The sequence below is a fragment of the Idiotropiscis lumnitzeri genome, chromosome 9, assembly GCF_059441095.1.
Source record: "Idiotropiscis lumnitzeri isolate Australia: NSW breed Sydney's pygmy pipehorse chromosome 9, RoL_Ilum_1.0, whole genome shotgun sequence".
Classification (NCBI taxonomy): Eukaryota; Metazoa; Chordata; class Actinopteri; order Syngnathiformes; family Syngnathidae; genus Idiotropiscis; species Idiotropiscis lumnitzeri.
The window spans coordinates 8,526,946-8,542,814 of record NC_142399.1 but is presented as its reverse complement, the minus strand read 5'-3'; the positions used below and the strand labels follow the sequence as shown (position 1 = coordinate 8,542,814).

General features: G+C 41.1%; 1 protein-coding gene across 1 annotated transcript; it reads right to left on the bottom strand.

Moving 5' to 3' along the window:
• Window positions 1–1,066: 1,066 nt before the first annotated feature.
• Window positions 1,067–15,056, bottom strand: LOC148330116 (bifunctional 3'-phosphoadenosine 5'-phosphosulfate synthase 2-like). The gene is made up of 12 exons (XM_088304241.1): window positions 14,818–15,056; window positions 12,142–12,256; window positions 11,434–11,669; window positions 10,205–10,343; window positions 9,947–10,065; window positions 8,562–8,675; window positions 7,552–7,663; window positions 7,004–7,209; window positions 6,182–6,317; window positions 4,959–5,227; window positions 3,370–3,599; window positions 1,067–2,451 (listed from the first exon to the last, which is right to left on the bottom strand). The coding sequence occupies exons 1-12, from the start codon at window positions 14,842–14,844 to the stop codon at window positions 2,310–2,312; spliced, it is 1,845 nt and encodes a 614-aa protein (XP_088160367.1). The 5' UTR covers window positions 14,845–15,056; the 3' UTR covers window positions 1,067–2,309.
• Between the last annotated feature and the right edge of the window lie 813 nt (window positions 15,057–15,869).

Sequence of the window (15,869 nt, the reverse complement as noted above, 5' to 3'; positions counted from 1 at the left end):
ATGATCTGATCCCATGTAAGGCTAATTAAAAATCTGCTTCTTGCAGGAGAAGATGGTCGTGCTCATCAGGAGAATGCTCATCCTGGTTTAAGCCCGGCACAAGGCTTAATGACTGGCTCAATTAATCGTCAGTCATACAAATGTATCCAAACACCTCCTAAGTATCACTTGAAAGTAGCTCTTTAACCTATTAGGATGTCAGGATGGTTGAAGAAGCATCCCCAGGGTAGAACATGGATGTCAAAACTTTTTTCCAGTAAAGAAAATCCTAAACAATATTTTTAGTATTATTGCAAGCCACTGTAACATTATTCAGTTTGAACATTTGTGATTAAATATAGGAAAAACCCCTGTATTAAATAATGATGTAATTAAAGTTGCACATGAATTTTAAATAATTGTTATAGTTAAAACCAATGTTGAAATTAAAAGTTAAATACAACTGAATGGACTGATATTATTGTGCATGCCACTAAAGGGAGCAGTTTGGACATCACTGCTTATAGGGCATCTTATGTAGAGCAGTACACCGGTAAATATCAGTTGGTGTTATTGGTGAAAAAGCAAAAAATCATCAGTATTAGACTGATATATATAAAAAAAGATTTGAAAAAGAATTATGATAGATAAGATAATCCTTATATTGCATTTCACTGTGCTGCCTCCAATAGTAAAACATCTTAAAGTCCTTTTGAATATGTTTAATGGACGTTAAGTTCAATTCCACCGACTGCCTTAAAAACAATTTAGGTCTGTTTTATGACGGTGGAGACCCTACGCAAGTAGGAGTGCGACGTGGTCTATCACTAGTCATAGATATAGTAAACATTTCGATAAAATAAAAAAAAACACACACTTCACAACATTAAGTGCCTTATTTTCCACGTGACGTAACCACGTCGTAAACCGAGGACCTCTGGAGTCTGTTTCTCAGCATTTTTCGTTGTGGCTGTACCAGTTTGAGCCAACAGAGGGCAGCGTTGTGCTTCTACTTTTTTCTGCACTGAAATCCAACTCACGTGTGATACCAACATTTATGTGATATAAAGCGTGTATGAAAGAATGATTCATAATAATAAATGGGTTTATTTGTTACTGCATTTTACATTCACATCTTCTTCCTCCTCATATTGCAAGTGTTTGAATGCCCACTTTTACAACACATACACCCGCAAAGACTTTCTTAGTACCAGGATAGACCTTTTCATGTTTGTAAACAATAGATGCCTGCCAGAATACTTCCGGGTGACAGAGAAGCAAGTGATAACTCGACTTAAAAGGCAACAATGACACATATTTGTTTTGTTTATTTTTATTTGTTGCACCGCCAAATATCCAGTAGATGGAATACATTGCTGTGCAGAGGAGATTGCGAGACTGCCGATTGTTGTAGTAGTCACTTTTAAAAGGGGCAAACTGGGAATTTCATGGTCAATAAGTGGATGTCTGTGCCATTAAACTGAGCAACAGAAAGGACAATTAATTAGCCAGTCCTTAAATGTTAACTCCAGTAGGTCTGACTTTCCACCACATCTAGTTTTGAATCAACTTACCGATTGAAATGTAAATTACAGTCAGTGCCAATCACTCAACATCTTCCTTTCACCTGATCCGTCACACATCCAAACTATAGCGGTAGAAACGAAGGATAAAAATCATCATTTAACCCATTTAGCAGGTTGCTTCAATCACTCTTGGCGTGTTTAATACAATTTTTTTTTTTGCGTTTCCCACCCGGAAGTACGTGTGGGTGTGACATCATTGCGAAAAGGTCTAAAAACATTCAGTTGAGGAAAAAGGCACTTTCAAGTTGTATGCATGCTGTATTGTACTAACACATCATGTAATATAAACTTTAGGCACTTTAGGTAGTGATGATATTTCGCACAATTACTACAAATAAACAGAAATTCTTAAAATGTGTTCCATGAAGTTCCCCCCTGTATCCTTCAAATAGTACATGAAATATCGTTGGGCTCAAAGTTAAAAATAGATTAGATTCTTATGTTACTTCTTCTGTATTAAAAAATACATAGCTTTACTTAATAATCTTCCATGTGTGCTGAACCAGTTCCAAATATTTTATGTTGAGTGGGCAAGGGAGTGAAATTGCACAAAGGAATGATAAATCAGACAAGTTTCAGAGGAATGTGCATCAGTTACTTCAAAAGTACTTTGATTTGGCAGAGTTCCCCGACACCCACATGAGTTACAATGCCTCTTTCCATCCGATACTGGCCCTAAATATTCAGCACACCATCTGAGAATAACCATCATTGTCTTGCAGTAGTAGAGCAGCGGCGTGCTGATTACTGGTCCTTTTGCAGCGAGTTGTAGTAGTTGACCAACACCTTCCAGGCCTTGGGGGCCATGAAGCCGTCCGGTGGGTTCTCTCCGCTACGTGCCAAGTTTCTCATCTTGGTTCCGGAGATGAACTCAAAGTCGGCGTGACTAACAGGAAGAGAAATATGGAGGGGGAGAGCAAGGCAAGGTCAGGTTTCGGCGAGATTGGAGAGGAGATATGACGCTCATAAGTGGGAGTACGTCTGCAAAAATAACATGCGGTGCATAAGCAAAGTCGATCTATACATGGATCATGTGTCCGCTTGCGGGCTAAGAAAAACAATGGCTGAAATTGAGGACACATATATAGTTCGGTCCACAAAAGAAAGGAAAAACATAAGCTCGAGTCAAAAGGAGATAACAGTGTATACAACGTTAGAGCCACAGGGTTGGCCATACAGCGCATAGACGCCAAACTCCAAAAACACAATAAACCAACACAGTATGCGCCTGTGCCACGTACAAAACAACATCATAACATAAAACACTTGAATAAAAGGCAACATACTCACAACAGATGCTTATTATTAAATGTATCCGATCGCTACGGATATGTTTCGCCAGTGGCAGGCTAGATCTTAACTAGTATACATTTTTAAAGTAACGGATGCGGGACTAGTCGACTTAAGTATTTCACAAGGGTGACATCGACTGGGACAGGATTCCCTGTTTGGCCATGTTGTGTGAAAGTTTCCTGATTGTCTTTGGAATTCCCTCCTCTTGTGTTTTATAATTATAGTCCCCTACTTAACAGTATCAATAACATAATGATCGACTAGTCGGCGTCATCTCGGCTTGAGTCACGTTTGCGTCGACTTAAAAAATATGAAGCTGTACAACCACAAGTCACTGGAAATACTAGTTCCACACAATTGACAACTAGTGCATGGCATTAATAGTAACATGTAGTTATCCAGCTAGTATGTCAAAGTTGGCGTGCACTAGAACATGAATCTCAATCTGGATGTATCAAAAAGATGCTCTCAAACGGCTTTCCATATTCGGTCGGCAATTTTCTTGGCTCACCGCTCTGGGTCGAAAAAGTCCATGGCCTTCTTGGACTTGTTGTAGCCGGCCACCCTGAAGGGGATGATCTCCACGGAGGTGAGGCCCGGAGCCATGGTGAGCACCTTGCCACCGTGCGTGGGTTCGTAAAGGTCCTTCTTGGTCTCTGGGTGTGGCATCCCCGCGGGGTCCCGGCCGACGATGTAGAAGTTGGCGCCTGCGATCATGCGGGCCCTGCAGTGCCACTGCACCTAATGGAGACGTTCATGTTCAGTCACATTTTCAGAGAAGGGATGGGCGACATGGCATTGATATTTCACCCCCCCCCCCTTAAAAAAAAAAAAATAGAAAACACAAATGAAAATGACATGACATTAACCGATATCAACCTCCGCAGAAATAGAATAAATATATTTATATCATATTACACTTTTTTTCTCTGCAGACAGTAAATGTATATATATATATATATATATATATATATATATATATATATATATATATATGGGTGGGTGTAATGATGTGTTATACGTTATTTTTTTTTAAACAACAAAATACGTGCGACATAACGTGCTCGACAACAAAGCTGATGTTATTGCATTAATGCTAAGATTATGTCATTTGATTTACTTCGAGCTCTGGCCTCTCCAGCAGGTTTGAGTGTGGGAATTGCGCCAGATTTAAAATTTAATCTCCCGGCCAATCCACTTTTGTCCTGGCCAAAGTTCACCAGGCAGTCTTCTGAGAAATGATATCAGACACACGTGCGGGTGGGTGCACGGGGGTGGAAACATTTGAGAGCAGCGGAGCTCCAGCCGAGGAAGCCGGGGCCTCAGCCGAGGTGACCGCTCATAGCACCTCTTTCCCGAAAATGCTTGTTGGGCGTCGCATTGGGTGCTCGATAAAGTGGCCGTGTGTTGACTATGTTCAAGAATTTATCATCACTCAGGCTACATTGGCAAAATACTTGTGGCTTAGAAGCACACATACTTCCACTTTTCTTTCTTTTTTTTATTATCCAGAAAAATGTGAGCTAATGGTTGCACTATTTTTTCACTTCCATTGGAGGAATTAAACGTGCTCGTATTTGCACCCACTAACACTAGAGGGCGCTAACAGACCGCAAAACGGTCCAAAGTACTTAGTCCACAGAACAGTGATGTTTTAATTTTCGGTCTGCTGTCACATGGTGCATGGGACCCTTAGGTGCAAAAATTTGGTGTCGACCTATTTTTGTGGTCCACTTATCCGACATGTTTTCCAAGCCCTAGATCAGTGGTCTTCAATCCTATTCCTCGAGGGCCGGTGTCCTGCCCGTTTTCTAGCTTTCCCTGCTGCAACACACCTGAACGATCGTTATCTACCTTTTGTAGACCTTGCTGATTATCTGATCATTTGAATCAGCTGTGTTGCAGTTGGGAGAATTGGAAAACCTACAGGATACCGGCCCTCGAGGAACAGGATTGAGGACCTCTGCCCTAGATGGTAATAAACTGGAAACAAAGGAGTTGAATCTCAGTCTTTTTTTAACAGAATAATTTTTTACACAAATATCAGCACTTCTGCGTAAGCACAGCGCCAGAGTACTCAACAAGTTGACAATTGCTTGCCTCTGTAGGTCCAGCGTACATCATGGGCGAGGGGAAGATGGCCACAACGGTGCTGGACTGGTCCAGGACACCCTCCTCCAATACGGCGGCGTGCTGCTTCATGCGCCAGGGCAGGGGCACGTCGTCGTCTTTGGTCCAGCCGCCGAGCGGGTGCAGCAGGAGGACTGGGTTTTTATAGCCGCGTTCCAGCAGACGCCGCTTGGTGTCCTGCATTAGCAGAGCGTGGCCGTTGTGCACCGGATTGCGCAGTTGAAATGCAAATACGGCATCTGAAGGAAGACAAAACACCACATGGTTGGTGGTTGAGGATTAGATTATGCCGTCATGAGTGGGAAGCAGTTTGAGCATTTATTTGAGATCCTTGAAATCCATCTTAAGGTCTATGTACTAGTATTTAGGACATTGCTGTGCACGAGAACGAGTATGCACTTGTATAATGACTTTCACTAAGGTATGACATTTCTGCATATTTGTAGGCCAAAACTGGGTTCGGGCCGACAATTTTTATAAATAAGGCCAGAGGGCCAAGGCCGTAACGGTACTGAGATACAGCCTGAAGGTCGGGGACTGACCGGCAAAAAAGGGGTCAAGTGCCCAGCTCTGGATATTAGTACTGGGGAAAAAAATATTTCAAAAATGGAGTGTAGGGTATTAGTACTTGGACTTCAAGATGGAAATTAACGCAATTCTAATTGGAACACATAACATTATAAAATTATACAAATTAACATCTAGTGACTTAATAGACTAGTAAACATTTTTGCTTCACTAGTAACATGCGATTGTCCGACAATGATAAAGCGTGGACTAGTGCATGGACCTTAAGATGGCCATCAAGGGGATTGAATGAATGCTAAAACTGCCTGCCATAAAGCCCTTTGAGTATTTATTCGTTATCCTACTAGTGCACTGATTTTTTTTCAGGAGTGAGGACAAAGAGCGTATTAGTACATGGGAAGGATATTGACTAAATGCTCAAATGGTTTTCCATCGGGTGCTCATGCGTGGATTTGACTTTTACAAATCATGCTTGCACCGCAAAGATCTTCCACAGTCAAGCTGAGTGACAACTGGTGATCACTCATTAGCACAAACACCACCATGCTCTCAATTTACCAATTCATATTCTCGTCTGCTCCCTTGCTATGTTCTTCTGAAAGAAAAATGTCAACGTTTTTAAATGCTTCAAAGTTGACTTCCAAGATGTGTGTTGTATTTTGGACCTGCTTTCATGTCTTTGAACTTCTGCTTGAGTTCCCGCGGAGTAAAACGATACTGGTCTAGGCCATCGTCCCATTTGATGGGTTCGAGCAGCTCCAAGTCACCACCGGCCAGCCAGTCACCGCCCCCCATAACCATCTGCACACAAGTTGACAATGTAAGTTTGGTGTTACCCTTCTCGCCCTCCTTATGTTTACATCCATTGGTGTGCGCACACACAAATACAAAAGCTGCTTTAAAAATCAACACCCTGTTCCGTCAATACTTCACTTATTAGGAATTTTACGCCAGGTTGATGTTACAAGTAAAATTCTCTCTTTTTTTTATACAAAAGAACCCACAAACAACTGAATCTAAATATTTCATGTAATAAGTAGATCATACAAAAAATACCAGTGTAATAAGGCTGTGGTAGTGAAGTGAGTCTTGGATAGTTCAAACGTCAAAAATAAAATCTGAAAATTTGTGGGGTATCATGTTGGTGGATTACTTTATGTGAATTCTGTGAAAAATACAGTCATTCTCCAAAAGTCCCAAATTAGCAGAACATTTTGAAGTTGGAATGGTTTGAAGTCGTCAAAAAATGTGTCAGGAAGAGGGAAATCCAATATGTCAAACGTTTGCATTAAATTGCAACTGCCACAGAAAATGAGGAACATTGAAAAATGTGGTCATTTGGGGAACGTAAATAGTTTCGACAGTATGAGTTAAATTTGGAACATGTCTCCATTCATTTCAATATTTTTTTAATAGAAAATGTGGAATTGTGGTAAAAGTTGTAATGTACAGTAAATGCAGAGTATCGAGCGAGAGAGAGACGACACCTTAATGTAAGGATGTTGTGGACATGTGGTTCCCCACTGTCGAGCACAGCGTTCCTCCTTGCGGTGCTCATAGAACTCCGGGTTTCGCAAAATGGCCACCCGAGAGCCCCCGAACTCCAGCGCGACGGCCGCACAGCCATCCAGCTCCTGCTTGGTCTCGGTACTGACTGGCAGGACGATGGGGACGGACATATTGATGGCGCCACCTGAGATGGAAGCAGACAATGTGATCGCAATTGTTCAAGCAAAGCGCAAGGAAATGTAACGCAATGTGCTTCGGGTTTATGGGTGCAAAATGGAGGTCATTGAATGAGAAGTCTTTGGATAGCCTTGATATTTAAATGTCACAAAGTAGTGGAAGGAAGCAGTGGGGAAAAAAAAACTTTACGAATAAGACATAGCTGTTGTACAATACTCTTAGACTGAGGATTAATGAGTGCAATCGTACATGGTATATCCAGGACATTGTATAAATGCTCCAAACCTTTGCCACAGGGAATGTCCGAGCAGAATTTTAATCGAGAGGACATGACAGTATAGATTCTCACCATCCAAGAGGCTGCCAAAGTGCAAGACCTGAAGGAACTCTCGCTCTCTCATGAAACCCTTTAGAGGACTGGCCCAGCCCTCGGCCAAAACTTGCACCCACTGCATGTCCAACTGTCATCAAAGATAACAAAAATAAAATAAATAATTAATTAAAACAAAAAACATAACAAAAAAAATCTGATGAAAATCAGATCAGATAAATGTTAACTCAAACTCATCATATTACTACACAATTTCTCCAGCAGTTGATTATCATCCTTTTTTTTAACCAATCAAGTGGCAAGTTGATATTCTAGTGGACAATTCTAATATTTTATTCTTTTCAACAAAAAGAAGACATTTGCTTGCAATACCTCGCTGTATCAAATAATATTGAGTTGAAGGAAAACATAGTAAAATATAATCAGAAAAAAGAAATAATCCTAAAGCAAAAAAATATACATCCTCACTGATTCTTCTTGTTACACTATGTGGCCTTGTTTCAGGCCACCTGAGACAAAACGCGAGTTGTGAGACAATGCAGGGGAACGATAGGCAAACATGACAGGCCTTGATTGCCGTGGGTCCTCTGCAAGATCTTTAAAATGTCAAAACATTTGCAGTCATGGTGCGGTCGACAAACTTAGTCGGCCGAGGGTAAACTGGGGTGCACAAAACTAAACCTGACAGTACATATTACGACAAAAGCAATCCAAAACAGGATCTTTTTGGGGACAAGAGCTAGTGAAGTAGTTGTTGATAGAAAAGTAATTCTATCATTGAGTGTCAGTATCAAGTATAAGACCTTGACTGAGCGTGGGAGACCCCATCCGAACGACGTTGCTGTCTGGCAGGGAATGTACTGGGATGCGAACATCGTGTAAACGCAGCCTTAGTTTGAATGTCACTGAGACAAGAAGCGGCAAATTCATCAGGGATTTTCAAAACATGTCTGCTATCAAAACCGTGTGTCTGTCTGCTGTGCGGCGTGAGAAATAAGGCCAAAATAGGCAGCGGAGAGACGGGTTACCTTGGTGATGCTTATGGTAGGCAGCGTGCTTGCATCGGCCACAGCGAGATGCAGCCTGTTCTCCGGGACAAATAGTTCGTTGGCCTCCTCCATGATCTCACCCGGCACAATGTTCTACATGAAAAGACAGAAATTAATGTCAGAGCGTGGTCGTAAGATATTGAATGGCATGGTGTAATCATATTTTCCTTTTCAAAACACAACACAAAAAACATCCATTCAGAGAGCTCTCTTTGGAGCAGAGTTCATCGCCATGGTAACTTAGGCTGCCGACAGAACCAGTTCACTGGTTTTATTTTTTAAATGAGGCTAAGAACCGATTTGAGATGCCCTTTAACCTTTACAAGACAAACTGAATTTCATCTTCTCAAACATGCAGCAGAGCAGCAAAAGTGTTACATTGCATATCCTGCTTGAATTCGAATCGCCATTTGAACAGTCCTCTTCATCACGATGTTCACATTTGACACTATGCTGTCATCAGCAGGTTACAACAGAGATAGGAGGACGGGAAGAGTCACTGAAAGGCATATACGTGGACCTCTTTGGAAACGTTCACTTGTCAAATTAATATCACCTCTAAAAGGGTATAAAGCTTTGTCCAAAAAAACAAATATGCCTATTTTTTTCATTATTATTATTATTATTTATAATTATTATTTAGGACAATGAATGCCCCATAACTTGTGTTCTTTTTGCCACACCATTATAAAAGGTAATGTGATTCTTCAAATGACCAGCAGGTGTCTCTCTACCTGCGGTTTTTTTTTTTTGGGGGGGGGGGGGGGGCACCATACCTATTTATAAAATATATATATATATATATATATATATATATATATATAATAATTATAAACTGATATGTACTGTAAACATTTAGACTACGCAGATATTAACTAGACATTATATAAATGATTAAATAAATAAATAAATATCTACCATACATAAAATTCAAAGCATACCGAAAGACAGAAATTAATCACAGGAGGTTTGCGGTTTGAAAACTGCCTTCTAATTCACTGTAATGTTCAACCTCCTGTGATTATTCAACTTGTGACTGGATGATTTACAATAATGATGTATAATGTCACAGGTCGCCACAAAGCCACATAAGATATGTGGCAACAACTTCTTGGAAACCGTCCTGTGACGCATGTCGGCTGATGTACTCGTAGGGATTTATTTAGCAATACACTCATTTGTGTGTCGCTTAGTCTTTATCGCTGTTTGCGCTTATCGCCGTCAGATGCAGGATATTTGAGCATGCCGTTTTACATGACACGAATTCAACCTTGTGCATATTTGTCAAACCACTGCGTTGTGGTTATTCCATTCCTAGTCAAACAGGCTAAAAGAGACAAAGCGTGAATACGTGTCACACCCACCTGCTCGCGCAGCATCTCCAGCACTTGTTCGAGGCACTCATTCACTGAGAGCTCTCCAGTTTTCAACAGTAACTCCGGCGCCTCGGGGCGCTCGTAGTCTGAGTCGATTCCTGTGAAGCCTGCCAATGGAACAGTGTAAAAAAAAAAAAAACACAAATGCTGTTACAACACTGGAGGCAGTCCGTTATTCGTCTTGAATGATGATTGAGAACAGGGTGGGAACATGTGTGCCGCATGTTAAATGCCATGGAACAGAACCTTTAATCTCGCCAGCCCGAGCCTTCTTGTAGAGTCCTTTTACATCTCTGCTCTCACACACCTCCAATGGAGCGTGGATAAACACTTCAAAAAATGGTAGCCCGGCGCTTGCGTGGATTTTCCTGGCCTCGTTACGATCCTGTGAGGAAAATAACGACGCATATGCTCAACAAAAGGCTGATAATGTTAGCCCAAAAAAAAAAAAAAAAGTCAGATTGGCTCATTTAGTGGCACAGGGCAATTATCTATTCAGCTACCAGGTGTTTCTATACACGTGTTGGCATCAGATGTCACGGTAAAGGTGATTTATTAAAGGCTTAAGGGAAAAAAAAGGTGTGACTACACTGAGTTCTAAATTATTAGAGAATTTATATTATCTGCTTATCCGAAGAAGTCTATGCAAATGACTCAGCGTAATTTTCAAGACATCAACCGTTATAGCTTAATTCAAACGTATCCCCCCAGTAAAAACAAAAAAAAATAGATCAAAGTACCTTAGTTGTCGTCAAACAAAGAGTAAATACAACAAATGGCTATTATTAATTCTTCACAATGTGAGAAATGTTTTGCTACTGTGCATATTTTTTTTTTTTGGGGGGGGGGGCGGGGGGGCAGTTTGCTATAAATTGGGAGGCTTGCTCCCAAAAAAAAAATAAAAATCCAATTATACTAGAACGTTTGGTGAAATAAGAATTAAGATGACAGTCAATTCCATTAATTACTTAGGAAAATCAGGTTCAAACAAAACATTTGCAAAATCATTTGGAATGTAGCGTCGTGGTGTATTTAAGGGGTGGTGCGATTATTTAGTCATTGTAAAGTTGGCCTCAAACACAGCAGAAGAAAATATTTGTGGAAATTGTATTTGATGCGAGTAATAGTCGTGAGAAGCATTTATCTACTGCGACTACCGGACCTTTACTTGGTCATTTGCATTTTTTAAATGAATAATTAAGAAATATATAAGTAATATATGAGATATATTTTATATTCATACAATAATTCATAAACTGTCAAATGCCGAGTAAAAATAAAATGGACCTTTGACGTCTTTTGCCGTCAATGGCAGTAAATTAGATAATTAACCTGATTTTAGTGACATTTCAATTTGGTGGGTTTCTGTGATTTTTTTTCCTCTAGTAAAATGCCTACAATAGGAAATTAATCTATTTGAGGCGAAGCATTTATTTATCCAAGATGACCTTGCACGTTGCAATAAATATTCTGACCTTGGTAAAGGGGGAGATGAAGCTGGTGATGCAAACAAGTCCGGCGTCCGCAAACAGTCGGGCCACCTCAGCGATGCGACGGATGTTCTCCTCGCGGTCCACGGCTGAGAAGCCCAAATTCTTGTTCAGGCCGTGACGAATGTTGTCGCCGTCCAGGGAGTAGCAAGGGATGGCATGGGATACAAGGAACTCTTCCAGGGCAAAACTGATGGTAGTTTTTCCAGCACCAGACAAACCTGGTAGGAGGAAGAGGGAATGTCAAATAAAAGTTACTCGCCCTACAACCTCGGATATGATGTTTGCTACTAAGAAGTCAGCATGCTCTAGAACATTCTCTTTTCAAGCTCGAGTACTTTGAAATTCACGGGGATCAGCGCGGAAATCTCTGTAGAAATGTTGAACTCTTGACTTGAAACATATTTCTACACCGTCGCATTTGGTTAAACTGCAACTAGTGTGTAACTCATCTCTTGCCCCCGACTGTATTTTAGACTCTTTTACTGCCATTTCCCTCTTTCCTCCCCACCTCCTCTCCTGTGAGGTAAGAGAATGTAACATTATTTTTTTCATACTTGAGAGAAAATATCTTCCACAAACCCAATGATGGAGATTTGGTTCCCAGTAAAGTAAAACTTTGTAAAACCCTTGTCATTGTTTAGAATCGTTACTCAAAAAGAAAAAAAAAAACATTTGTATGATGTGATTTACCTGTGAGCCAGATGGTGCACCCTCTGAACCCTCCCCTGGTGCCCACAACCTGCCCCCTCTTGCTGCGACTGACGTGGTGGGCCTGGTAGACCACATTGGTAGACCTGTTGAGGTTCTGTAAAGGAAGACGAGAAAAGACAGAAGCGTCACGTCAACTGGTTTACTTCCTGTTAAAGACAGATTTGCGCAACTTGACTGCTGCATCTTATTTTTCTTGATTATTTGGTAACATCTGACCTTCAGTCTAAAAAACTCAGTTATTCGATGCAATGACATTGACACAAAAGCGGACAATGTTGAGGGTAAAAACGTGACCATGCAAACTATCATGTCCTGCTCCACCCCCTCTTTACATTGTCATAATTCTGTTTGTATAACATGTGGCTTTACATTGATCGATGGACTCCATTGTCCCCGAAGGTATCTTTGCTTTCTTCAGTGTACACAGTAGGGTAGAACATACCGTAGGAGAAGAAAATCCCATTAAATGAAACATAATGTATGTGTAGCTTGACTTTATAACCTGGGTGGGGAAACTTTTTTTTTTCCCCAAGTCCTCCAGAGGCCAATCGAAATTTGTGAGATAAAACATGACGCAACAAAAAGAAGAAATGTCGAGCATTTGTGGGTGGAATGTTTTGGGACCTTTTCCAAAAAAAAAAAAAGGTCATCTTAGGTTTTATAAGGGAAAAGTGATGTGAATCACACGTGTCATTTCCAAGACATGATGCAAAGCGTTTGTTCCTCTCCAATACTCAGCGGAAAACAACCAATCAAAGTCTTAACCGGTAGCTAATTTGAACCAGTTCATTCTGACTCATGTCATGTCTTCCACTCTTGTATATCCAGTCACAAATTCGTCAGAGTCAAATTCATGCTTTGCTTTTGCTTTCTCCCTGCACTCGATACGTGGACCGGGCCCATCCCAATGCTACGTTGCATTGGTTGTAATATTCCAACCTTTTTCCACTTTCCAGCCTCTTTGAAAAATACACCACTTTTATTTTTTTTTCTCCCAGTTGTGATGAAAGAGTGAGTCCAAGTAGCCCGCTCAGGTCCCAAGTGTCTACATGGACCAGGATCTTTTATGAAAGGGGCTGTATTGACTTGCTGAGGGGAGGTGGTGAGTGTGAGAGGCATGGAAGGAATGGTGGTGGAGGTGGCTAGACGGACTGTACAATGTGTCCAGTGTGCTGCTTGCAAGGCCAGAGATGATGTGGCAGCAATCGGGTTCACATGTCACCTTCTTGGATCCACTCTTAGCGCCACCTCCCTGGATCCTGTAAATGTGCACTACTGTACTGAATCCTTGACTGTGGTGCTCTTTGTAGCTTCTCAAGGTGCTCCGTAGTTCCATCCCTGAAGCAGACTGTTAGCATTACCATGTGCTTTATTGGATCTTTAAAAGTGTGGATTAAATAAACTTGTAAGGATAATTGTATTTGGCTGAGTGTATTGAACCTATTCCAATAAAAAACATGTCGTTCCTTTTAACCGCAAACAATTTGGCTGTCACTTTTCTATTTTCAGTACTCAAAGCGCTTCAAGAAAACGTGTTATTTTGATTACAAAAATACCATAGGTTAATAATTGGTGCGTGTTCGCCAGCAATTTTACATGCTATTTGAGTTTTCATCTACTTGTGTATCTTAATTTCGCAGTCCATTTAAAAGCATGAAGTTGTTGTCATCGACTCTCTGCACTGGCCATCACCCCGTCAGAAATCTGTGTAGCACCAGTTAATCCCGTCTAGCATTTTATTTGACATTCTAAAGATACAGGATTTTTATACATTATTTTCTCAACCCCCCATAAGACCCAGGAGAGAAAAAAAATCCGGCATCCCGTTGACTCGAATTGTACTTGACCTTTTCAATATTATTATTTTAAAAGTTGCTACTCATATTCGATGATACCTTCTACCCTGTCCATCGAAACTGTCTTGAGCTGCATCTGATGCCTGAGTGTGTTCAACAGTGGCCTCTTTCTCATCCCACCTTATGAATAGGGCATACTGACATGAATTCATGGCAACAACAACAAGACGCCCATTCAGAGTCGCCAAAGGCGCGCAACATCACACCCGATAGTACAGAGGATGACGATGTTTTTAAAAATATTATTTTAATGCACTTAGATCAAAATGAAGGAATGTTAAATTCGCTATATACGTAAAGTTGTATTGTATTGTATCTTTCTTTTTAGGGGGGCGGGCGGACAATGTCTTTAGGGGGTAATTTGTGCTGACTAGTCACTAGTCCACTTGGCAAATTTAATGAGAGACAATGCAAGAGTTGTACATTTATATGTTTGGCATTGTGGCTCAATTGTGATTTAATATTATGCTCATTTTAGTGGTTGTTTCCGTCAGCGGTGTAGAACACTAGATCAAGAAGGCGTAGGTTTTATAATCGCCATGTATAACCGCAATAATGAACACACTGTTATATTAATTCATCTTGAATGAAGTCATTGTTATCAAAGCAGACAGTTCAACACAATTGTGTTGGCTCTCGTATGCTTCTGCAGGTGTGCCTAATGAAGTGTCCGGCGGGGGTACTGTTAAGAATACAAACTTCGAACAAGTTATACCGATTAAAAATAAATCGACGTGTTTTGACAAACCTCCTCAGCGAATTGGATGACAACTTTCGGGTGATTAGCTCTGGCTCTTACCGTACGAGGCTTCTTCACTCCGGACATTTCCGACGAGGGCGACGCCGCCGATGGGCTGCTAGACACCGGGCTCGCTGCGCTTAGCTCACGGGGCCTGGGATGGAGCTGCAGTCAGTCGTCGATAAACTTTTTTTTTTTTTTTTTTTTTTGGGCTCCGGTCACCAAAGCCGACGAGGGCGGCTTTTAAAAGGGCCTCCAAGACACGTAGCATTCCGCTGGCTGGCCCAGCCTCCACAGCCTGCCTTCCTCCTCCCTCCTCCGCCCGCATCCACATAATTTAGCCGAAGTTAGTTGGCCAATGCCGTAGCGAGACGACACGAGTGGGCCGGCGGAGCCTCCTCGAACCCGGCAGAACCGTCGCCGGGCATTACGGTGTGCATACAATTGGAGTCCAGCTGTTTTTTGTATTTCATTACTCATTATAGTATTACGTCTCATCTCGGAACTTTAACTCGGTCCCGAGAGGGAATTGTAAAAAGAGCCTTTTAAGTAATTCGTCGCCGCGGGGCATAACATTTACTTCCATGCTAGCTGGGTTAGCTTGACTGTTCGCATCCAAGCCTGCTTGTTTATACAAAATTGTGTTAACTTACAGTTTACAACGTCGTTCACTAAAAAACGTAAAGCTATAATTAAAGTGTGTTTATGTCACTGGGCTGGGACACGCTATAATAAAATACACGTTTTAAACATGGTGAGCCTAAACCCACACTTGTACATTTATATTCTGTCACGTTTAACCAACAGAGCCATACATGTAAAATTTCAATGTTAAGTTTGTCAAAAAAAAACATTCTGGGATGTAAAGATATTGTTTTACATCGCCAAGTGCACACACTTTAATATATTTGCCTCTACTTATGCAGCTGTGCATTGATGAGTTTTGTTTGTTCTGTGGAAAAAATGCAATCTTTGAATATTCTTTGAAGTGCTTTGTTACAGCTACAGCTGCGTGAAGTATTATTCTATTGTATCCCAGGTTTCGGTCTGAGCATTGTATCTTAAGTTTGGAGTGTGCACTCATGGCTAGGTTGTTCCTTGTAAAATATGGC

Bases quoted from the DNA above. Each gene is read 5' to 3' on its own strand.
- LOC148330116 (XM_088304241.1), bottom strand. From the start codon at position 14,844: ATGTCCGGAGTGAAGAAGCCTCGTACG. The intron at 5,228-6,181 runs GTCCAAAATACA...GTCTTCCTTCAG, and splicing joins GTTCAAAGACATGAAAGCAG to ATGCCGTATTTGCATTTCAA. The intron at 2,452-3,369 runs GTGAGCCAAGAA...TCTTCCTGTTAG, and splicing joins GACTTTTTCGACCCAGAGCG to TCACGCCGACTTTGAGTTCA.